This window comes from Neurospora hispaniola, assembly GCF_033458365.1.
Source record: "Neurospora hispaniola strain FGSC 10403 chromosome Unknown B0T23scaffold_6, whole genome shotgun sequence".
NCBI lineage: Eukaryota > Fungi > Ascomycota > Sordariomycetes > Sordariales > Sordariaceae > Neurospora > Neurospora hispaniola.
The window spans coordinates 1139684-1162859 of record NW_026944411.1 but is presented as its reverse complement, the minus strand read 5'-3'; the positions used below and the strand labels follow the sequence as shown (position 1 = coordinate 1162859).

General features: G+C 51.4%; 5 protein-coding genes across 5 annotated transcripts; all 5 read left to right on the top strand.

Annotated features, from left to right (window-relative positions):
* Positions 1 to 1201: 1201 nt before the first annotated feature.
* On the top strand, positions 1202 to 4020 carry B0T23DRAFT_321801 (uncharacterized protein; the record flags this gene model as incomplete). The annotated part of the gene is made up of 3 exons (XM_062835261.1): positions 1202 to 3009; positions 3675 to 3857; positions 3963 to 4020. 3 exons carry the CDS (start codon positions 1202 to 1204, stop codon positions 4018 to 4020), a joined length of 2049 nt encoding a protein of 682 aa, XP_062690660.1.
* A 370-nt stretch (positions 4021 to 4390) lies between these two features.
* Positions 4391 to 8614, top strand: B0T23DRAFT_341962 (major facilitator superfamily domain-containing protein). Its single transcript, XM_062835894.1, has 2 exons — positions 4391 to 6362; positions 7352 to 8614. The coding sequence occupies exons 1-2, from the start codon at positions 4748 to 4750 to the stop codon at positions 8311 to 8313; spliced, it is 2577 nt and encodes an 858-aa protein (XP_062690659.1). The 5' UTR covers positions 4391 to 4747; the 3' UTR covers positions 8314 to 8614.
* A 2304-nt stretch (positions 8615 to 10918) lies between these two features.
* B0T23DRAFT_188726 (uncharacterized protein) lies at positions 10919 to 11366 on the top strand. Its single transcript, XM_062833187.1, has one exon. It carries the CDS (start codon positions 11000 to 11002, stop codon positions 11234 to 11236), a length of 237 nt encoding a protein of 78 aa, XP_062690658.1. The 5' UTR covers positions 10919 to 10999; the 3' UTR covers positions 11237 to 11366.
* A 1947-nt stretch (positions 11367 to 13313) lies between these two features.
* B0T23DRAFT_397529 (RhoGAP-domain-containing protein) lies at positions 13314 to 18239 on the top strand (the record flags this gene model as incomplete). Its single annotated transcript, XM_062838302.1, has 4 exons — positions 13314 to 13435; positions 13658 to 13807; positions 13866 to 14093; positions 14195 to 18239. 4 exons carry the CDS (start codon positions 13314 to 13316, stop codon positions 18237 to 18239), a joined length of 4545 nt encoding a protein of 1514 aa, XP_062690657.1.
* A 748-nt stretch (positions 18240 to 18987) lies between these two features.
* B0T23DRAFT_362040 (uncharacterized protein) lies at positions 18988 to 22933 on the top strand. Its single transcript, XM_062836294.1, has one exon. It carries the CDS (start codon positions 19081 to 19083, stop codon positions 22621 to 22623), a length of 3543 nt encoding a protein of 1180 aa, XP_062690656.1. The 5' UTR covers positions 18988 to 19080; the 3' UTR covers positions 22624 to 22933.
* The last annotated feature ends 243 nt before the right edge of the window (positions 22934 to 23176 follow it).

Below are 23176 nucleotides of genomic sequence, written 5' to 3'. Positions count from 1 at the left end.
TCATGTATCATCCGTCTGCTTGTTCACTACCAACCAACCCAGTACTTCTTCTAAATCGACTTACCCTTACAGGCAAGTTCGCAATCACCTGTCTGCCACCACGCTGTCAAAGGACCCCTCCAGTCGGGGTAACCATTTCATGCCGTTTCTAGGTCATTGGGATCCGTCCAAACGGCAGCACTTTTCGATCCCAATGGCCAAAGAGATGGATATCGTGGTTCCCGCTCTGATTCAAGGTATGACATGAACATGACAAACCTTGACAGTGCCAAGCAGCAACCGGTGGTCGTCAAACGATTCTTGAATCACCATCCATCATCTTGGTGCCTGTTCCAGGTAGTCGACGGCCAGTCTAGTTGTGGAGCGTCCTCCTTGCGGAACGTCTCGCCTCTCCATCCTAGTGTGCTTGCTCCAGTAAAGGGCACGCCTTGCCGTGTAGAGCAACTCGCATAGCCAGGTCTCCTGGCGTTGGGCAAGTCCTAGCTCTTCCTTGTTCCTGACAATTTCCTAAACCGTTCGCGCACTTGGGTGTTGACTTACATATTACCTGACACGCCTGGTCAGCTTTAAATTGTCTCAAGACTAACGGTCGGTTCGTCCCTGGAAATGCCTTGTCCAGTGACGGAGCTGAAGCGCACAGGTATGGGGCAAGCCCCGACCTCGATCACCTGTATCTGATCCTTCAACGCATCTTGACACTTGTATCGACTTTCCCTTTCCTTCAAGCCACTTAACCATATCAAGATTAGATGACGTGATGCAAAGCCCTTGGTTACGCCTTGTGACCTTCTTGATTCGTTATTCTTAGGACTAGTCATTGACTAAGAGGTATAAGAGTTCCACGTCTTTGACATCTTGTTGTGGTGAATTCCCCTCACTATCTACGGCCACGTTGTCGTGGCCAGTTCGTCTGCCAGTTAATAAGTGGTGGTACAGACATGATCGGAACACATCAAAACGGCTTATAAAATTCGTCCGCTTCTCGAGTTACTCGTTCATCTCGAGTGCCACTTCAAATACCTGCGGTGGAAGATCGTAGGGGCAGTGACCAAGCGATAACTGTCTAGGAGGAGCGACAACACTATCACCATTTCGCAAGAACGAATGCATTACGACGAATCCTGTGGATTCTGTTCATCTTCCAAGGCTGTTGCAAATCGGCACCGACATATCAGCACGATACGGGTAAACAACATTCACAATGCACTATGATCATTACGGCATCCATCAATGCTGCCCAGTCAACTCGACGGATAAGTTCACTAACTTCCAGCGGCTACCGGCCGAGCTGCGAAACATCATATGGGAGTTCTCTTTGCCAGAACCACGGGTTTATGAGATTTTGGACGCACCAAACTCGAAGCGAAAGACCCCTCCCCATGAAGGTTTGATGTTTGCCAACATCCATCCAGAACCTCCGCCAGCCTTAGCAGCCGTGTGTCATGAGAGTCGATCTTTTGTTCTTCACAACTACAAGCCTCTAACATTGGGGAGGACAACCAAATATGTCGACCTGTCTCGAGACATTCTCCTTCTTGAGCCGTACCTACTCATCAAGCGGCTTCACCGCACTCTCCATTTCATGAGCCAAATTTCGTTCCTTCGAGACAACATCAACCGCCTCGCGCTCGGAACATCCTATGGCATCTACACGGGGATTTGCCATCCAGTGCTGAGCTGGAAGGTATCCAAGACCAACATGGGAAAGTTGCTTACCAACCTGGCAAAGTTTCCACGGCTCAAGGTTCTCATTTTCATCGTTCACCAGGAGTTCCAATTCGAGTTTGACTTCCGATTCCCCGGCACCATGACCCCTATCCCGAACTATCCGCTCCAACACTCCGTTTCGACCACTCTGCAACCTCTCTTCACGAGCGGGCCCAGCGCCACTGGATTTCCATCTCCCATCAGTAGCGTTAGTAGCAGCGTTATTCTACCGTCAAGGTCATCATCAAGCAATCCTATCCCGACGCTCGCAGAACCAGCCAGCAATGGTCTCCATTTTTATTCCACCGTCAGCAATAGCAGCAGCAGCAGCAGCATCAAGAACACCATCGCAACCCCCGGGAACCTTTATAAACTACCATACTCATCACCGTTATTATTCCCGTCTCTCCCGCCGCTACTGCCACCGTATCCTTTATTCTCTCCACATGATTCCCACTTGCCACCACCGCTCCCCCCCTTCCCTTTACTCCTCCAACAACAACAGCAACAGCAACACCAACAGCCTCAACCGTCCCAATCACAACGGCCCCAACTAGTCCACCAAGCCTACCGCTTCAAATTCGACATCGAAGCGAACATCAACCACGCCCCTCGACGCCCGCACCTTAACGAGCTGCTTTATTACCCGCTCGACATAGACAAAGAGGATGATGGTGATGGGGAGAATTTCGATTACTATAACTTTAGCGGGGGCGGTAACGGCGGGAGCAGCAACAGCAACGGCAATTCAGGATGGACAAACAACGATCACGGCGACGACAACGACGACGACGAAGATGTAAGGGGGGATGTCAACAGAGTAGGAGGAGGAAGAGCAGGAGGAGGAGGAGATAGGGGAGGCGGAAGTGGAGGCGAGTGGTCCGATCCCTGGCCGACCAACGACGATTGGCGACGATTCCGACAACGGTTCCAAAAGGCGGTTAAGCAGAGTTTAGAGGTTATGGAGCGACATAGACTTGCCTGCTTGGCTGCGGCGGAAGCTGCTAAGGTAGTGGATGGAGGTGAAAAACATTCCGCCAAAGGTGGAAAAGAAAGTAGCGCTAGGGGACGGAGGAAAAAAACTGGAAAAGGGACGACGACGACCACCACCAAAGCCGCTGAGAAGAATAGCTGGAGCGGCCGTGCTATTAGGGAGGCGGAATGGGAGTGGGAAAGGCAGTGGGAATGGGAAAGGGAGTCGTTGCGTGCAGGATTGGAAGGAAGGACAGGAAAGCATGCTACTAGGCTTCGAGTACCAGCTATCAAGGGGGCGAGTTTGCTTTGGAGGTATACAAGGGGCGGGTATGTGTGACTGTTATTATTGTTGTGACCGTTATATTGGATAACGGGGAAGAGGGCAAGGGAGATGAGGGTGGTGACGGCCGTTGAAGTACTGAAGTGACGAGTTCTCTTGAGTTACAGCGTTTGCTAGTTTTGTCTACGGGGGTGTATTTCAGACCTGGGTTTCCATCTACCATACCAAAAATAGAGGGTAGGGAATATGCTTAGGCGAACTTGACAGGCTCTAATCAAGTAGAGCAATGATTGTGCATAGAATGGTAGATGCACGCTGTAAGACAGCTAATTCCAAGCGGCTAGTCACCTATCTATCGTTTTGCACCGACTTGTTTCTTCTTTATGTTGTTATTGTCGTCATTCCTATTACCTATCTTTATTATTCAGAAGCTGAAGCCTTGCTTATTGATCGTTCAAACGTCTCTAGCCATACGTACAGATCAAGTTTCTTATTAGGTACTTTGTTGCCTCACCTGAAGATCACCGAGCTCACCGAAAGCACATGCGTGATTACTTCCCCTCTCCATCTTCACACCTAGCTGATGAACTGAATTTGAACACCCCCGCAGAGAAACCTATGCTTATCCTTTGAGGTACCAGGGGATTGCGGTTACATTTTTCTTTGGGGCATCTCTGCCCGTTAAAATATGTTATAATCTCTACTTGTTTAGCTCGAGACAGTCCCGCGGGGAGATCCGACACTGGATGATGACACTGGACGGTATTGACCGAAAGCAGCAGATAAGCGAGAGAAGACCGAGAGCCTGGAAGCAAGTCTGCAGAGGCAAAAAGACTCAGCTGGACTCTGTGGTGGTGACTATGTTACTTGTCATAATAACAGCGCTGCATTTTAAGTAAGGTGTTGTCTGTTGAAACTTCTTGGTAGTGGATGGATGCACTCCGCTGCACCAACGACCCTGCTTACTCTGAGCGTTCGCTGATAACCCTCAATTGACCAGAAACAAGGCGTATGTCCACCCCAACGCCCCCGAAGATCCCAAAGGTCTAAATACCTAATAAGCGAGATGTCAATGCCCAGTCAGTGATGAGAAAGTGGTGCAAGTTGGTTGCTTGCGTGGAACCTTCCGAATCCGGCAAATGTTTGTATCATAGTCCACATCGATTCTCGCATTTGGATATAACAATGTTGCACGGCTTCTAGGTAACTACTTATACATGATACAATGCAAGGAGGATGGCCAGTTTTCAGGGTGCAAAAATATAAATGATGGGGTAACAAACTGTCGGCGACGACATGCCCTCTGGGCTCATCTTCACACAAAACCCAAACCCCGCTTAACCCCGAACCCCGAAGTTCGAGGTTCTACATATGTAGCCCCAAAGACCCAGCTTCCCTTTCGAATGACCAATCAAATCATGTTCTGTAAACAAAAGCTGCGGCGCATGACAGTTGGTGGCAACTGTCAAAGCTACCTCGACAGCTCGAGACTTGCGCTTAGTATTGTTCACACCTCCGACTGGTGCTGCTTAGTCGGAAAGTCGGTTCATTTGTATCGCGACTTTTTCTTGTCAAGTGTCGTCAGTCATTACCATAATGCTTTCAATCGCGGGTTTCTCTGCCTATCGTCTTTTCTCTTCACCGGTCATCTGCAATCATTTCCCTCGATCTTGAGGACTGAGAGGGACCACGTTCGAGTCTTTTCCTCAAAGCCAAGACACCGGTAGTCCATCTCGCTTTCACATCTCGGATATCCTACCCGGATTACTTACGCTTCCCCTCAAGATGCCTCCCAACGCGCCCGCGCGGGGTTCTGACAGTTGTGGTAGCCTGAACAGACCATCCAGAACTCGGAGACTATCGGTAGAGCAAGCCAGCGAGAGTACGCCGTTGCTGGCTGCCGGAGACATCGCCCCAACCGCCGACTCCGAAATTTCTGAGGTTACTACGCTTATAAGCGAGCCATCGAGTAGCAGCGAAGTCGACCCAGACGATAAGCCTCTCCCCGTGGCTCAAATTGTTGTTTTATGCTACGCACGATGGATCGAGCCCGTGGCCTTCTTCTCCATCTTCCCGTACATCAACAAGATGGCGCAAGAGAACGGCAACCTGGCAGACGCCGACGTCGGTTTCTATAGCGGCCTGATAGAGTCTTTGTTCTCCTTAACGCAGATGGCCGTCATGATCTTGTGGGGAAAGGCCGCGGATCGGTTTGGGAGGAAGCCGGTGCTGGTGATCTCTCTGATGGGTGTCACTCTTGCAACAGCTATGTTTGGCATGGCCAAGACCATTTCGCAGATGATCTTGTTTCGTTGTCTGGCGGGTGTCTTTGCGGGGACTATTGTGACCATTCGGACCATGATTTCGGAGCACAGCACCACCAAAACACAGGCACGGGCATTCAGTTGGTTTGCCTTTACCGGAAACCTGGGGATTCTTTTTGGTCCGCTCATCGGGGGCGCGTTGGCGGATCCTGCCGAACAGTACCCGGGGCTCTTTGGAAACATACAGTTCTTCAAAGACTATCCTTATGCATTGCCTAGTTTTGCTGTGGGCGGCATCGGCGTTACTGCGGTATTGGTTACTGCTTTCCTTGCTGAGGAGACACTCGAGAACAATATATTTGGCGGCGGCCGCGATGCTGAGTCTGGTGCGCCGGCCAAACCTGCGCCCATGACTACTTGGGATCTTCTGAAGTCGCCAGGTGTACCCATTGTTCTCTACACTTATGGCCATATCATGTTGCTCGCGTTTTCGTTTACCGCGATCGTGCCCGTCTTTTGGTTCACACGCATTGACCTCGGCGGCCTTGGATTCACGCCTTTGCAGATCTCACTCCTGATGGGTCTCAACGGCCTGGCACAGGCGATTTGGATCCTGCTCGTCTTTCCTCCCCTCCAGCACCGCATTGGCACCAATGGCGTCCTGCGTGTGTGCGCAATCGCGTATCCGTTCTTCTTTGCCATATGCCCCTTCTTCAGCCTCCTCTTGCGAAACGGTGGCTCGACGGGTGAGACCATCTTCTGGTTCATTATGCCGGCTCTGTTGTGTCTCGGATGCGGCGTGAGCATGTCCTTCACAGCTATCCAGCTCGCCCTGAACGATGTCTCGCCCAGCCCCGTGACTCTCGGGACGCTCAACGCGTTGGCTCTATCGTTGGTCAGTGGTGTGCGATCCTTCTCGCCGGCGTTGTTCGCTAGTCTCTTCGCTATCAGCGCTCGTACGCAGTGGCTGTGGGGTTATGCTATCTGGGTCTTGATGGTGCTGCTGGCGTCGGGATACACAGTTATCAGCAGGTATATGCCGGATCCTGATGAGTTGAGGAGGCAAAGAGAGAGACGGGATCTGGATGAGGATGGCTTGTTAAATGTTGGAGGCTTGACCGGGGTCACGATAGCTGGTACAGAGGCTCATACTGAATAAAGACATTATGTTGCTTCTCCAAATATAACCAAGGGCAATCACGGGCCAGAAGGCAAGGAAGGAAAGCGTGAAGTGTTGTAAACCCTGAAGTCCCTTTGGACATATGAAAATGAACCAGGTTTTGAGCACATCTAGACAATCGTTCTAGACTTTGAAAGCGCCTGGTTTCTCGACACCTGAATATCATCGTGGTGTACCGAAAAGTCTCATTCAAGTTGACCTATCCCCACGCTAATCAACCAATCGCATCCGGAGCCTTGAGGACCTACTATGTACACTCAACGCCCAGAAAATCACATGAAAAGCCAAACTAGCGTCGAGAGCATGAATACTGTATGGTGAATCTTTAGCGGTAGCATCGGTTGCAGTGAGGTCAGGGGCATACTGTTTGACTGTGCAGATTCTTCGTGCATTTACTGTGGACGCACCGGGGGCGATCACGTCACAGGCTCACAGGGTCCGTCGTGCATTGCAGTGGTGTTGGGCAGTATACTACGCAGTAAACCAAGCGCCCAATCTAACATAGAGGTAGTGTAGCCGGCAACACTGTCCGACGTCATAGTTCCCTCTCCAAGCCATCCCACCATCAGCATCCAGTTCATCCAGTCTAATGTCTCACCCGATTCGCAAAACGCGAAGGTTGTAGGTAGCGTGCAGTCGAGAACCCGATGGAATATACGAGGACTTCGGCAGGGCTAGACTCACCCTCACCATGGAGCATGGACCGTGTTATCATCTCGGGCCCTTCTCGTTTCCTTTTTCTTGAGCTTGCTCTCCACGCACAGCACTAGTATACGAACACCGCCCACTCTTACCAATTCCAGAGACCAGTGAAGACTACGACGAAGGACCATCTCAAACTTGTCGAGGTATCCAACGTTAAGCCGACAGATCCGTCACCAGTACGTTCGTTTCAACTACCTTCCCTGTCTGTCACAAAAACATTGACACCAACACATTTGCCAGTGTACGCCGACAAAGTACACCGTCACAGAAAACGTCTCTATCTAGAGCCTCCTGTCAATGGCTCCACGATCGTCCGGAGGAAAGTCACCACGATCGTTCCTGCGTCTGAGCAGCAAGCGACAGTTATCGAGAAACCGGCTAAACCAGCTCATTCGCCTCCAGTGCATGTGCTCGAGCCCGCACTGCCGCCATCACCGCCGATGTTTTGCCCAGACCCTCATCAACCAGTCGCATATGTTCCAACTCACCCGGCACCACCTCACCACGCCCCTCCCGTCTACGCTCCGATGCCCGCCCATCCTCATCACAATCATGAAGATCACAACCGCGAACATCACAACCTCAAACATCATATTCATGAACATACCCGACAGGAGACAGAAATAGACTTTGGACACACATACACTCACACAAACACACCTCCTCCGCCAAGGGCACCGGTTCTAAACGACGGCGAGCATGCCGACATCATAGATGTCATCGCCGTCGACGTCGAAGAGAAGAAAAAGAAAAAGAAAAAGAAAAAGAGGTCTAAATCGCGGCATGCCGAACGCAGCCGCAGCCGCAGCCGAGAACGCGAAGTCATCATCGAGCGAGAGGTGCGGGTTCCCATACCCGTTCCCGTGCGCGTGCCCGTCCCAGTGCCAGTACCGGTGAGGGAGGAGCTGGAGACGTATCGGTACGTAGAGGGCCCCAAGCAGCCGAAGAGGCACTCTGAATCACTACCTCCGAGAAGGATGAGGAGCCCGCCGCCATCAAGACTGCCTTACCCGTGGGAGCAGGACAGGGACATATGCTCAGCGAGGTCGAAGTCGGCAGTCAGACATAGGAGTCCGTCGACGACGAGCTTAGAAAGGGAGATGGATAGGATTAATATTACGATTGAGGAGAGGAGGAAGGCGACGTTCGACAGGGACAGGGACAGGGATAGGAGCTGGGAGAGAGGGTCGTACTACCGCTGATGGTGCGGGGCTATTCAATGGCGTTCTCACTGCCCTTTGCACTCTTTCGTTCTGTTGCTTCTTTGTTTGGGATGGTGCTTGGAGCTTGGAGTTTGCTACCTCTACCTTTGGATTGAGGTGATTGGAGATATAAATTAGTGAGGGCGCCTCTTTCACGATGGTTCGATGGATTCATGTTGCGCAGCGATATCTATGTAGTGTAGCTAAGATGATGATGTTGACGATCACGATATATATGACCATGACATTCTTCATATACTGGAGGTTGAAGTGTTGGTACGTCAACATGCCAACACCTGACAGTTCCTTCTGTACAGTTAGTTTATAAGGACGGGAGTCTTTCATCCCTTCTCGGTTGTCACACATAAAAGAACGCCTTCCTATCCCCCCGCGTATATCTTAACTTCTTCCACTGCTTCATTTTTCAGCTCTTCCTACCTCTACTTTCGTCAGATCTTTTGGTACGTCCGCGCTCAATCTACCTGCTGTGACAAGTAAATGGCCTGGTCATACTTCTTAGCTCGGTGATCATATACTTACTCACTGCTTAGCTTTTAGAGGATCTCTGTGTTCTTTCTCTAAACACCCCCATGCAATACACAACACATGCTTCGATTATAGTCTACATCATCTTATCTCGTCGGGACTTGAGGGGATGAAAACATGGTGGTCAAATCGCGGTTCAGCGGACTTGCATTGTCTTTATTATATCATTATGGTGATTGGATAATCAATTTCTATATCTAGTCTAGCGCTGAAGCACATGTTCCGTGAGTGGTTACCAATTATCAGAACCAAGCTTTTTCCCTTTCTTTTTTTTTTTCTTTCCTTTCTTTTTCTATTTCCTTCTTACTTTTTACGCTCGAATTTGACCAACACTAATTTGAAAGAGAGTTGGTTATAAGGCAAAGAATCTAGTAGGTATTCACAGCGGATTCCCTCAACAACACCGCTGTATACCTGAATCTCTTCACACCATGGCTACGCACCTATTGATATTTCAATGTCAGATGGGCAACAAATTTAGGATCTTGTATTCAGCAGTGTTTTTCGTCTCTTCTCCAATCAGGAAAACATCAATTGCCTGTTATTCCTTGCTTAAAAGACCAAAGACCGGAGACCGGAAACCAGATATTAAACGCACGTGCCTCGCACTTTGCAACCTTTAATTTGGGAACCATCCATTTGTTTCGGGAGGGTTGGTTGGACCACCGTACGGAAGACCCTGATCCTCGAATCTCCTCGCATTCATACTGTTTGGCATTGTGTGTTGCTTCTCTTTCCGCATGACGGGGTGTTTGTTTGCAAAAGAGAGACACCAAAAAGGAAAACCATGAGACCCTTCCTCACAGCTGCCTCCCCACTCTCCCTCCTGTTGCAGTTGAACACCAGAAACAAATCCTTTTATTCCTTCTTCCTTTGTTTCTGATATACTGACCGTCCTCTCCACTTCCCGGACCGCGCGGTAGAATGCGTGATTGACTTTCCTTTTTCCAGCCTGCCCTTCCAGGTTTCCAGGGCGCTTTTTTTTTTTTTTTTTTTTGGTTTTGTTCTGATTTAGTCCGAACAGTTTCATGGAGTTTCAGGGGCTTCTGGTCTGTCACGAAACGACTTCCAGCCAATGGGTGGGCGAGAAAAGATCGTTTCTCTGCGGGCGGAAAGAAACGGACAATAAAACGGGAGGTTTGGCAGTGTAGATGACTTGCATGCAGATATCGATATTTCTTGGGTAGTGTAGACACGAGAGGTCCGTATCTTCAACTTGCTGAAAGGGGTCCCATTCGGTTCCTGAATGATAAAGTCTGGGTATGGGAAATGTGTGAGTGGCACCCCACCTATTTGGGAGTTACATCGACCAAGCTCACGAAGCCACCGGCGTCTGCGACAGAGAACGTGGGTCCCAAATGGTACGCTGAGTTGCAGTACGGCCTATCTTTTATCATATATTGATACCACGCAGTGTATGTGCAAAAAAGGGGTGATAATCTGCAAATCCTGGCGCAGAGTCGCAATATGTGGAAAAGGGAATTCTGCCTGCAGCGTGGTTGACTTGCTTTTTAGTTTCCCGATCGATGACTGTCTATCTGTGTCGAACTCTGCCATCAGTCACCACAGATTCTGACCTCGGCAAGTCTCTTTGAAGAAAAGAGATTTTGCCTCCAGCAGCCGCGAATTTCTAACGGCTGCCTCTATCAGGCCTATCAAAAGGCCCAAAACAGCCTTCACCTATCATTGCCCTGTCTTCACAATGTCTCTTATTTGGCGTTCGTTCTTGCGCCTAACCACGACTGGGAGATTGACATGGATGTTCTGATTGGCTACCGAGGTACCTGAGCTTTGAAGGCCAGCACCGGTAGGAGAACGTGCCCTTTTGCTGGTTTGGACACAAGGGTTAGAGCAAGTTACTGCGTGTATATATCGCTCTTGGATATTTATGCTCGATGTGTGAGGTGAAGCAAGATTTGATAATATTGCGCACGTGGTCAGCTCATGACCAAAGGACCTGGGAGCTGCGTTGAAAGTGTCGCAAATGGCCGGTAGAAGAAAACTGGCAGGTAGCGGCCGGTTCTATCCCACGGTACCAACCGTTGTCCTAAAGGAATGAGCTAAAGTAGGTAGGACAAAACGGTCGGGGGTCATTGTCGCGCTTCAATCTTGATATTCCCGTCGCTTAAGCGACTTCATAATGTTTGCTGGTAACAGTGGCGGAGCCATATGGTCGGAGAATACATACTGTCTTGGGGGAAGATCTGCTGACGAGGTGGACAATGCCTCGTCAACAGGCTGCCCCGCGAAGAAGATGAGTGCCCCTCACGTCAGGTCCAGGGGCTATTGGTATGCTGGTAAGGAGGATTGGACTTTGGGAGGAGGGGGGAGGGGGACTGGGTTGTTCATCTTAGTGTACACTAGTCGCCGATACTGATTTTAAGGCCGAAGGCATCCAGAAACAGATGGAACCGGAGCGGGAGCGAGGATCCGTCTGTCTCGACCAAGGCGCCTGTTTCGTCTGAACTTGAAGTATTCCCGTCTCAGGTAGATATGGCAACCGAGACTGTGTGAAGCCGCAGTGCATGCCCAGAAGGACTTGATGAAAAGTTACTGTAAGAGCCATCCATAATGGTACCGTGGGCGTATTTGCGCGTACTAGAAATACACCTGTCCTGTGTTCCTGCAGTAATGTCAAGTTCGTGCATGCAGACACTGGAGTTTGCATCGATCCCGGTGCGGCTGGAGGCGGGGCCGCGGGACCTGCCTGGACGGTGGCGTTGGGATGACACAGATGCTTTTAGCATCACTCTTTGCGTCGCGAGCTGCTTGTATTCCACATCTGAAGCCTAGTCCGCTGTATATCCAAAAGGAATCCGTTAGAAACGAGCACAGATACTTACCAGCATGAGAAGAAATTCCGCAAATCATGTTGTTGAGCGTGAAATGAGATGCTGCCGTTCGCAGTCGGGTGAAATCACCATAGTAACTTCCTAACCTTCAACAGGTCAGTGGCGTCGATTGCCATGGCGGCATGGACCCTTGAGTTGTGACCCTAATCCCTGCAGTTAATTTCATGAGGGATGGTGGGATGGTAGCCACCACTGCCGAGCGAGTATCCTGTTAACTCCGAGCATCTCATTCACCCTGTCATATCTTGACTTCAAAGAGCTCTGACACTGGGGTTACGATGGATCGTGTTAGCGAGAATCCTTGGAGCCCTGGCGCTGCCTCATGCACAAAAGGACACCAAAAGTGTAGCGACCCCAGCCAGTGTCATGAGCACCTGGTGTCCTTGACCAGCCCTTCCTGGTTTGATTGAACAACGCCGGCGGCACATGTGGATGGATACGGACTGGCGCGGACGTTGCGGATCCAATACAGTTACATTCACGGGGCAGTTCGCGGGGACAGGCTTTGTCGACGAGCACGACGGGGGAATTAAACTTGGCCCAAAGTTGGCCGCTGTCCGGATCCCGGAGGACATAGCGCAAGAGTATCAGTCAGTCGATTGCGATCTCTCAAATCTCAGGGATTAGGGGGGTTGTTACCTCGAACAAAGGATTGGACATTGACAAAGCGACGACTCAGAAAGAGTGCCCATTGGACGACTGAGAGGGGAAGTGAAGCAAAGGCCAAAGATGTATGGTAGTGTACTGGAGAGGGGCGAGAGCAAGCAGCAGGAGAGGAAAAAAAAAAAAAAAAAAAAAAAAAAAAAAAAAAAAAAAAAAGTGAACTGGTCCCTGGCATCTCCCAAACTGTCTGGCGGGCACTCTTGCCAACTTCCCATTGTTCAGTATCATCCGAGCCATCCCAACCGGCTGGGTCTACCCTCTGCTTGTTCCGGTGTCTGGATCCGTCATTTGACACTTTCCATCTTTCATTCTTCATCCTCTCACCACTCCCGCTTCTCGTCCCGTTTCGGCTCCGATCCCCCAAATGTCGCGACTCATACCTACACTGTAGGTAGGTTCGAAACAAGGACACAGAGACCCTCACTCAGCATTCTACGTCCCGCGATACACAAAGGATTCCGTAGAAAGGCGTATCTCGGTTGTCACCTCAAACAGCCTGCTCTTTCATCACGGTCCAACGCAGCCAAACAGGCCCATCTGCATCCAACTTGAGCAGGCATATCCAACAGCGCCATTAACGCTGTCGATTCCCTTCATACACACGGGTGTATATTCCACTTTGCTCCGCATCGCAATAAGAGGTCAACACTTAATATTGAACCACCCGTGAAAGACCACCACGGCGAATTAATATATGCGACGTTAATCAGGGTCACCGGGGCACTTCGAAACTTTGGCGAGTTATCCTGCGTTAAGCTCTGACCCCTTCCGCAGGTCCCTTCACAGGTCACCTTTTCTCACACCCGGACTCCCTTAATTGGCCGCCAAGTCTCGGACTCCAGGCGCTGTCCTCCTCTTTCTCAGTTTGTGCCGGGTTGTGGTACCTAGGTTCCATCCCCCCTCTCCAGGGGCGCTTTTGTCGCATTACGGACCACGGGCATGTCGCAGCTTGCTCACCCGGCCGATGCTGGCCCGTCAAACCAACATTATGACGGGAGAGCTTTTACCACCGTACCACCATCACCCAAAAGTGCGCTGCCAATAACACCCTCATCGACGAGGTATGTATGTCATCCTGTTTCTGCGTTTGGCTTTGCTTCAGCTCATTTCTCGTTTTGCGCCTCCAATTTCCCCAAGTGAGTGTGGAGTTGAGATTGTTTTCGGGCGGGCGTGGGTTTGTTGGTGTTGCCCGTTAAATCGGACTTCAACACTGGGTGGATGTGCTGTCGGGACCCGTGCCGCTTGAAGACTTGGGGCATTGGATGGATACTGGAGACGGGCAGGAAGGGTAATTCGCAAGAGGCTGAAATTCAGACGGACGATCCCAAGAGTAATTCTCGACTGTCCAGCGGCGCACAACCGACACCGGACAAACCGCCGCCAGCCGACCTGCCTCCCCCAGCTTGTTCTACTGTCTTCACTGCCGTGTTACTGTTAGAAAGTTACTGCTGCCGTGTCCACGATACTGACCCAATCGATCTGTCACATCAGGTTCCCACAGAAACCTGTTCCAAGCCCGTTGCAACGAAGTATTGCTGCCTCTCCCCCGACGAGTCCCGGCCCAACGCAATCCGACTTCCCGCCGACGTTTTACAACCCTTTCGCAGCGGCCGCGATTCCACGGATAGTAACCACGACTGCTCCCGATCACCCCCCGCCGACTGCCTTCTTCGATAGCGAATCTTCGGGCAGAGATACTCCAGAGGAAACAAGGCCAGGGTGTGTAGACCCCAACTTATGCGTGCTGTCTTTCGCCGCAGGCTCCTGAAGGGAACAACGAGCCCCAAACACCATGCTAACTTACGCATGTTAAATATCAGACCAGAATCGTCGTTCAGCCCGAAATCCTCGAATGTTCGCAATAACTCGATCACGGGACTGATTCAGCAGCCTTCCCCAGGCTCCTCTTCTGGCCAAGCTTCTGCCATGGCAGGTCCATCGGCAGTGCGGGCTGACCTTGTCAGGAGTACCCCGCGAAACTCCTCCATGGACTCAGCGATATCAGCAATATCATCGAGCTCGAATACAACCACAAAAGCGTCCCAAGAAAACAACACGGGGACGACAGAGATTGCCAACTTAATCAAGACCGCCGGAAGTCCAGAGGCAGTCATCCAATACTTGCTGAAAGAGAAGCAATCCCAATCGCAGCAGAACGCGCAACTGTGGCGACTAGTTGACAAGCAGAGAGCCATGATCTTGGGCCTTAATAAGGACCTCGAACGGGCTTTGAAAGACAAGGAAAAATACAGGAAGAAACTAAAGGAGCTCCTGAGCGATCCAGACGGACCGTCAGTACCGGCGGTAGCAAATGCCAAAGCTCAAGAACTAAACAGGACCTCATCCGCCTCCGACTTCTCAACCCAGGAGCAGGTGCTGGAAGTCCCAGATTCTCCTGGCCAAGCCTCAACCAACTTGAGGCAATCATCCGTTGATATGTCAGTGGCACCGTACCCTGTGACTCCTCCTGCTGGCCAACTACCTTCTCACGGTTCCCTGTCCGCCGTGGGTGAGATGCTGGACCCTTCTCATACGATGCCAAGACCGAGCGAACACGCGGTAGATCATTACGATCATGACGCGTTAGAATGGGAACGCGAGAAGGCCAGGAGGCAAGCGGGCGAGGCCGAGGAGCAAGCTGCCGGGCTTCATATCAACCCGAACCTACCACCTTCAAGAAGTTTGCCGAGCAAGCCTCCCCGGATGCCGCTACCTGCGACGCCTACAGAGCCGCCCTTGTCCAAGCGTATCGAGCTTCCCGTACAGGGCCAGCTACCCCCTCCAACATCACCACCTTTGCGTAAACCACCACCCGCGCCTCTTCAGCTTAAGGATAGTGCCCTACACAGCAAAAGGGTACCACAACCCGAGGCAGACAGCGAATCTGAGTATGAAGACGACCCCAAGGCCGATCAACATAGTCTTGAAGAACGAAGAGGCCGTCGAAGAACACGAGAGGAGGATGAACGCGATCGTGAAATTATGGCCAGGAAAGAAGCAGAATTACGAAGCCTCTCGAAAAAGAGCAAAAAAAGTGCCAGTAGGGCCGCAAATGAGGAAGTGCTGCCGCCGCCTCCGGCCGAAATGCCATCCAACCCCCGATTTCTCGAGGTGAAGATGAGTCCCCCTCCTCAGGAGACTGTCTCGTCACTCGTCGGGGTTCTCAATGGAACCAATCAACGGGATGCGTCCTATGCAATGCCGCTTTTGAGCCCTGGCCTTCCCTCTAGCCCACGCCCGATGCCGATGGGAGTTAGCTCACCATCACTCTCGCCTAGGGGCATGAACTTTATGGGAGCACCGTTGTCTCCACGACCACCGCGAGCGCCAATTCCTCTGCCTCCAAACACGCCTCTGCACATCTCTGCTCCACCGGCGATGCCACTACCTTCTCCTCGACCCATGTATATGGTCAAGGAAACAGACAGCATGTCTTCCACCTCCAGCCCCACCAAAAGCACTTACGAGAGCCCGACGGAAAGGACTAGGATATATAGGGGCTTCATGACGGAGGAATATCCTGACCTTTTGCTTCCACCAAACGCTCTTCCATCTATCGATATCAAGGTTGCGTCTTCTCGCATGAAGCCCTCCAGGGCTAGCTTACTATCCATGACACAGCTCGAAGAAGACCCGGTTTTTACCCTGGCTGTGTTCTCTAGAGCCGACGGTGGTGAGCTATGGAGGGTCGAAAAGGACTCTGCTTCCTTGGCAAAGCTCGACTCGAGGCTTAAGCTGTGTCCCACGTTCACTGCGAAAACTCCGGACAGGTCTTTGTTTAGTGGACATGCTCCTGCAAAGCTGGACGCCCGTCGGATTGCTCTTGATCAGTACCTGGAAGAGCTGTTAAACACTCCTCTCGATCACTCTACAGCGCTGGAACTGTGCAAGTATCTGTCCACGCATACTCTACCGCCAAATGCCGACGAGACTGGATCTTCGACTGGCTATGAAAATCCAGAAGCAATACTAACAGGCCCTGGCGGAAGACCTTTCCGCAAGGGTTATCTCACGAAGCGCGGCAAGAACTTTGGCGGCTGGAAGGCCAGGTACTTCATCCTAGATAGCCCCCATCTCAAGTATTACGAGACACCAGGTGGCGCCCATCTGGGGACTATCAAGCTACAGAAGGCACAGATCATGACGCAGGTTGGCAAACAGGGTCATCATGGCGCTGAAGATCCTCCTGCCCGTGGACCTGGGATGGAAAACCCCGACAATCAGTACCGCCATGCTTTCGTGATCAAAGAACCCAAGAAGAAAGACCCAACCAGCGTCACTACACATGTGTTGTGTGCCGAGAGTGACAGGGAAAGGGATGAGTGGGTGTCAGCACTGTTGCGCTGGATCGACTACACCGATGATGAAAAGGATGAACGCTCGAAAAAAAACCAAACCCACGACAGGCATGATTCTAGTACCTCGGAACGGGCCAATGGTGGTCATAATAAGAAGAAGCAACATGCTGAGGCTCTGGGCAGGAGTTACGATACCACAAAGCAACGTGACTTGCCACAAGGCGTCTCATCATATCAGCCGGCTGCTGCTCAGGGACACGCCGCGCCATCTCAAGCTGGCTTTACAATTTCAGCACCTCGCGATCCCCAGGTCATTTCGAATTCCGAGGCTTGGGGCACCAAGCTAGGCATCGTTCCCTCCGCGCCACCCTCAGTACCGCCCGTTGTGGAAAAGGCCCCGAGACCGCGGAGAAGTATCTTTGGTTGGGGTGATAGCAAAGAGAAGGCCGGAAAGTCTGTCGATTCACACCATACGCTTTCCGGTGAAAATGGTCATGCGAGTGCCGGGATCAACAGCCACGGTCCGGTCAGACCTGTGTTTGGTGCGCCCTTGGCTGAAGCAGTTAGGTACAATGCACCGGCCGACGTTAGGGTCCCGTTGCCGGCTGTTGTCTATCGCTGTATCCAGTACTTGGATGCAAAGGATGCCATCAACGAAGAGGGCATCTTTAGGTTGAGCGGTTCCAACGTTGTCATCAAGCAGCTGAAAGAACGGTTCAACAATGAGGGCGACATCAACCTGGTTGACGATGGGCAGTATCACGATATCCATGCTGTCGCATCCTTGCTCAAGGCCTATCTACGCGAATTGCCTACGACCATACTGACACGGGATCTTCATCCTGAGTTCCAGTCCGTTACTGAAAAGCTCCCAGATCAAGCCCAGAGGATCGCAGCTCTTTCGGTGCTGGTAGAACGACTCCCACAAGCCAATGGTACCCTTCTCAGGTACCTGATTGCTTTCCTGGTCAAGATCATTAATCATGCAGACTCGAACAAAATGACCGTACGCAACGTTGCCATTGTGTTCTCGCCTACACTCAACATTCCAGCTCCTGTTTTCGCACTTTTCCTCCAGAATTACGAAGCGATTTTTGGCATTGACCCCGGCGAATATGAGCTTCCCACAACGGACTCTGACAGCGTCCACGGCAGCACTCACGAACGCACTGGATCGCATCCATCGGACACTCGATCGTCAACTCACAGTGGCTCGCCATATGGGCAACGGCCTATGAAGCCTGTGATTGAGGGCCAAGTGAGCCGCAACACACCAACGCCACCACTCTCTATGAGCATGCAACATATGGCTCAGATGAACGCTGCGCAAATGCACTCGCGAAGTACTCCCACACCTCCTCTTCAAAGGCCCGCCTATGATGACATTGCGTTATACTCTGCGCAATCAGGGTTGAGGCCTAGTACAGGTTTCGAGAGATCTCACGACTTCCATCCGTCTGCCCCCTCGTATGAGCAGTATTCGATGAAGGACCGACGCAAGAGCAGCATGCCCAACCTTCACCCTTCGGGAATAAGAAGCCATATGAGGGACGATAATCGGTTCTAACCACTTCAATCTGTACTTCTTCTATCGAACATCTTAACGGAAACTGTCGGCGCTAAGGATCACTTGTTTTGGCGCTTTTTCTTGGATATCTCTATCAGATCCTCTTTGAGATGTTACAACACGTGTTGTATACATTTTTGTGCCATTATTCTTCTTCTCAACGTTTTTTTTTTTTTTTTTCGCGACCAACATAAGATACCATTGCATTCCAATATCCATTAGCTTCTTTTCTTCCTCTTCTATTTTCTTCTTCCCGTCTCAATCGGGGTCACCTAGACTAGATGGCGGCTGTTGTCAAGCATTAGACCGTCTGTTCAGCTTTGATCGCAAATCACAACCCTCAAGACGTTATGTATCATATTAGCACACCATTTACGCTACCTGGAAATATGGCTACAGCGAGAGAGAACATTTATCTGCTTGAATAATATGTAGAGATAGTATGAAGTCGAGTTCTTGACGAGTTAATGACAAGTATTGTCTTCAATGGAAAATATTTGGAGAGTTTCGGCACGCGCAAAGCTGATACTGATGCAGTGATGTTCATGCTCAAGGAAAATGGAAAGCCTCACTGTGTGGCGAACCTCGCTCTTGTGAGTTTTCAAGTCTCGACTCGCTGATCCAGACCCGTACGGAAATCGTGATATGTAACACCCCGATCAGGGACAAAAGCACAGACCACGTGAGCAGACATGCGACCTAGCGCGCTTAGTGTCAGATAAAACTTACCGATTCTCCGACTTTTCCATCTGGACAGCCGACAGCGTCATCGGCAGATCGGACGAAGAAGGCCCGTCATCACCGACGTCAATTCATCAGATGCCGTTAGGCCATCACAACCATGGATATCGATCCCAAGCTTCGCGGTTCTGGCAACCACGCGGCCCATGGAGCTCCGACACCGACTGTTCCAAATAAAGCTTCAATGACGACATCGTCGATAGACGCGGCCGCCCAGAACGCGTCGAGTAATACCAAGGGTGGCCGTGGTACTAATGCACCAAGTCCCCGCAACAACCAAAATGAACAACAGCTACATTCACAATATCATCCCAACTCACAGGCCCACGTGCCATCCGGTCAACCAGACCACAGCTCCCAACTTCAATCTGCTACTGGAAGTCAGACGAACTCCCCGGTGCAGTCTCAGTTCCAGTATCAGTCGCAGTCGCACTCGTCGGCACAACCTCATAATATCCGACCGCAGTTACAGACACCGCACAGGCAACCAGGCTTGAAAGGATCCGCACCATCGCAAGCGACTGCTCATAACCCTCTGCCCTTCTCTTCTTTCCCGCCGCAATCGCCCAACTCGTCCGTCGGCTACAGTCCCAACTCTTCCGCTGCCGCGGGCACTGCCACAGCCAATGATACGCCTGCTAATGTCCCATCACCCAGTGCTGATGGCGGAGGCAGAGATCCCAACGGGGAACCCAAAAAGCCTCGGGCTTGCGAGAGTTGCCGTAGCCTCAAGGTTCGATGTGAGCCAGACCCCGCAAATTCGAACGGGGACTGCAAACGATGCGGCAAAGCAAAGCGTCCTTGCATCGTGACGGAACCCTCGCGCAAGCGTCAGAAAAAGGCAGACAATCGGGTGGCAGAGCTAGAAAAGAAAATCGATGCTCTAACAGCAAGCTTACAAAACGTGCGCGGTGGCACGAATCCCCTGTCCATGGTATCTCCATCTGTCTCCTCAGCAACTACTGGGCCCGATGCGCAAGCGGTGCCCAGGTATACAACAGCGACTTCTTACGATCCCAATGAGAATGGATCTGGAAGGGGGGTGTTAGGTCAACCGCTTTCCGCAACAAGGGATTGGCCCATCACACCAAGAGAACAGCCTACGTCGGGACGCCAACCGACACCGTCACGAGCCTGGACTGCCTATGACGAAATGGATCGCGATAACAATCCTTACACAACGCCGAATATGGCCCCTGGGGGGCAGAAAAGGAAGCATACTGATGATAGGGAGCGAGCTAGTCAGGATCCGCGAGATGATTTCTCGATACCACGGCCGCCAATAAGACACCCTGATATTGTAGACCGAAACATAATCAGCATGGCTCAGGCAGCTGCGTTCTTCGAGCGTTACAATGAGCACATGGTTCCGCATCTACCAGGCGTCGTTTTCTCCACCGATATGACGGTAGATAAGCTCAGGAGAACACAACCGATCCTGTTCCACGCGATTATGGCTGCTGCCGCGGGGGAAATACCCTCGGTACAGAAGATTCTGACGAATGAATTAATGAAACGCTTTGCGGAGGAGGTCATGGTGACAGGAAACAAAAGTCTTGAGCTCGTTCAGGCAATTCAGGTGGCTACCATATGGTACTGGCCGCCCGAACGCTTTGAGGAGCTCAAGTTCTACCAGTTACTTCACATCGCCGCCGTCATGGCCATCGATCTCGGCCTTGGAAGGAAAAGGCAGCCAAGGGGCGGACTAAGGAATGGCATGCCCTCCACCTTACGTGACAAAATCATGTACAGACCACCTCCTCCGGATCCCACGTCAATCGAATCCAGACGGGCGTGGTTAACGTGTTATTTTCTCGCCACAAATACGTCCATGGCACTTCACCGACCGAATCTCATCCGATGGTCCTGGTTCATGGAAGAAAGTGTCAAAATACTGGAGACATCGCCTGAAGCAGCACCAACGGACAAGTATCTTTGTCATTTAATTTGGACGCATAGACTAGCAGAAGAAGTTGGCATCAATTTCTTTGATGATCATAATTCAGGCTCCAGCATCACGATTCTGAGAACACAGCATCTACTCAGCTACTTTGAGCACAAGCTGAATGAGTATCAGAGGTCACTCCCAGACGAAATGCGCCAGCCGTCGCTCATGTTGAGCTTTTACGTCCTTGATTTGTACATGCACGAGATCGTCTGGCAAAACGAGAGCCCCGATGACGGCAAAGGGCCCGCCACGTTGATTGATGGTCAAACGGCTTGGCTAGACGGTAACTTGACGCCTGCCCACGTCAAAGCGCTGAGCGCAACTCTGGAGGCGATCAAGCACATCTTCAATGTGTTTCTCACCATGGAGGTCCATAGCATACGCTGTCTGCCTGCCTTCAGCTTTGTACGCATCGCCTACGCCGTGGTAATCTTGATCAGAATCTATTTGTCTGTGATTTCGCCCAAGACCGAGCTCGGAAAGGTGATGAGAAAAGAGGACGTGGAGGTGGAGAAATGGATCGAGAAGCTTCTAGAGAAGTTCAAAGCCACCATGGCGGACGACAAGAACAGGCCAGCTGCCAAATTCTTCTTTGTTCTCGGGATGCTTAGACAGTGGTTTCAAGCGCAGAAGCAGCCTGCCTGGCCAAAAGGTTCAAGCATCTCCCGTGCTGAGGCTGGTCCTTCCGGAGCGGGCTCAGCAATGGGTAACTTGTCGACAGAGTCATCTACTACGCCTCCATTTGCTAGCAATCAAATATCACGAAAAGATAATGCTGTAGACATGGACCTCACTCCCGCCGCTGGGTCGCTACGATCAAATCAAATATACAAGCAACAACAGCAACAGCAACAGCAACCGAATGCATCTGATTATCCAACCACAGCAGACACGCCACTTCATCTCCTCTCCGAGGTCGCGACACACGAATCATCGTCCGTCCCGACCCCCAGCTCCGGTCCTCCTCCTCCCGGAAAATCTACCGTATCAGCAGGTCCATCATCTAGCCAACACACCGCCCACATGCCCAACAACGCGAACATTATCCTCTCCGCCCCAATCAGCGCAGCATCCAGCGGGGCTGCTATGGATTGGAATCTCCGATCACAGCCGCAGCCTGCCCAACAGCCACCATGTTTGTTGAACGCCGATTCCTCCGCACCCGTTCCAGATATGAACCAGCAGCAGCCCTCAACAGGGCCTCATGACCCTCTCCCCTGGCTCAGCCAAGCGTTCATCCCCGAATTTGAACCCGCCAATTTTGGCGACGGGTTCGAGCAGGCCATGGACTTGACGCTCGGCGGGCTGGCGGGCGATGACTTTAATATGATGGCGCTGGGTATGGGCTTGGGTATGGGAGTAGGCATGGACTTGGGTGGAGGCGGGGGCTTCGATGGCGGTCTAGGGGCTGGATTTGGAGGTCAAGGTGCTGCTGCTGGGTTGGGGGGAGAGAGATCGGCGTATGATTACGGGCAAGGCTGGTATGGGGCGGGACAGCAGCAGCATCAAGGGCAGCAGCAGCAGAATGGGAACCAAGGGGGATCAGGAGGTGGTAGTAGTGGCGGAGGGGGAGGACATGGGCAGCAGCAGCAGCAGCAGCAGCAGCAACAGCATGCTGTTCATGGCGGACATGGTGGGCATCATGCTGGGGGGATGAATCCATGGGGTATCACCGATGGAACGAAACCATGGTGACATTGCTGGACTTGTTTGACTTAAAAAAAAAGCCGTGGTGTTCTCAACAGAAGCCCAGCAAGCACTGTTTCCCCGAACGTATCTCTGTGTCGAAGATTGAAACCAGTTGGATAAACAAAATCAAGCATGTACACATGGCATGAGTAATGGTTAATGAATAATAGGTTGAAAATTTTTGGGGGGATTTTCGATGAATGACACGGATTATGATGACAGAAGAAAGAAGAGGTGGAAGGTGGCACATGGTTATGAATACAGCTGTGGGTAGGATAGAAGATCACCATGGGTTAATTCAACGCGGTCCCATCCCACACTCTCTTTTTTCATGTGCTTGAGATGTACGCAGTGTTACCTTCTTGCTCGTACGGAGGAGAAAAGGCTCAGACTTGGAAGCCACTTGACTGCTCTAGTAACAATCACGATATGGCTTACCAGACGGTGGCTAGTTTGCATGGCGAGGATCCATCATAAATCGTCATCTGCGAAACTATATCTCCACGCACGTGAATCTACGGGAACGAAGGGGGGGTATCTCTATAATATCATAGGTAAA

Bases quoted from the DNA above. Each gene is read 5' to 3' on its own strand.
- B0T23DRAFT_188726 (XM_062833187.1), top strand. From the start codon at position 11,000: ATGTTTGCTGGTAACAGTGGCGGAGCCATATGGTCGGAGAATACATAC.
- B0T23DRAFT_341962 (XM_062835894.1), top strand. From the start codon at position 4,748: ATGCCTCCCAACGCGCCCGCGCGGGGTTCTGACAGTTGTGGTAGCCTG. The intron at 6,363-7,351 runs GTACAGAGGCTC...CACATTTGCCAG, and splicing joins GACCGGGGTCACGATAGCTG to TGTACGCCGACAAAGTACAC.
- B0T23DRAFT_362040 (XM_062836294.1), top strand. From the start codon at position 19,081: ATGGATATCGATCCCAAGCTTCGCGGTTCTGGCAACCACGCGGCCCAT.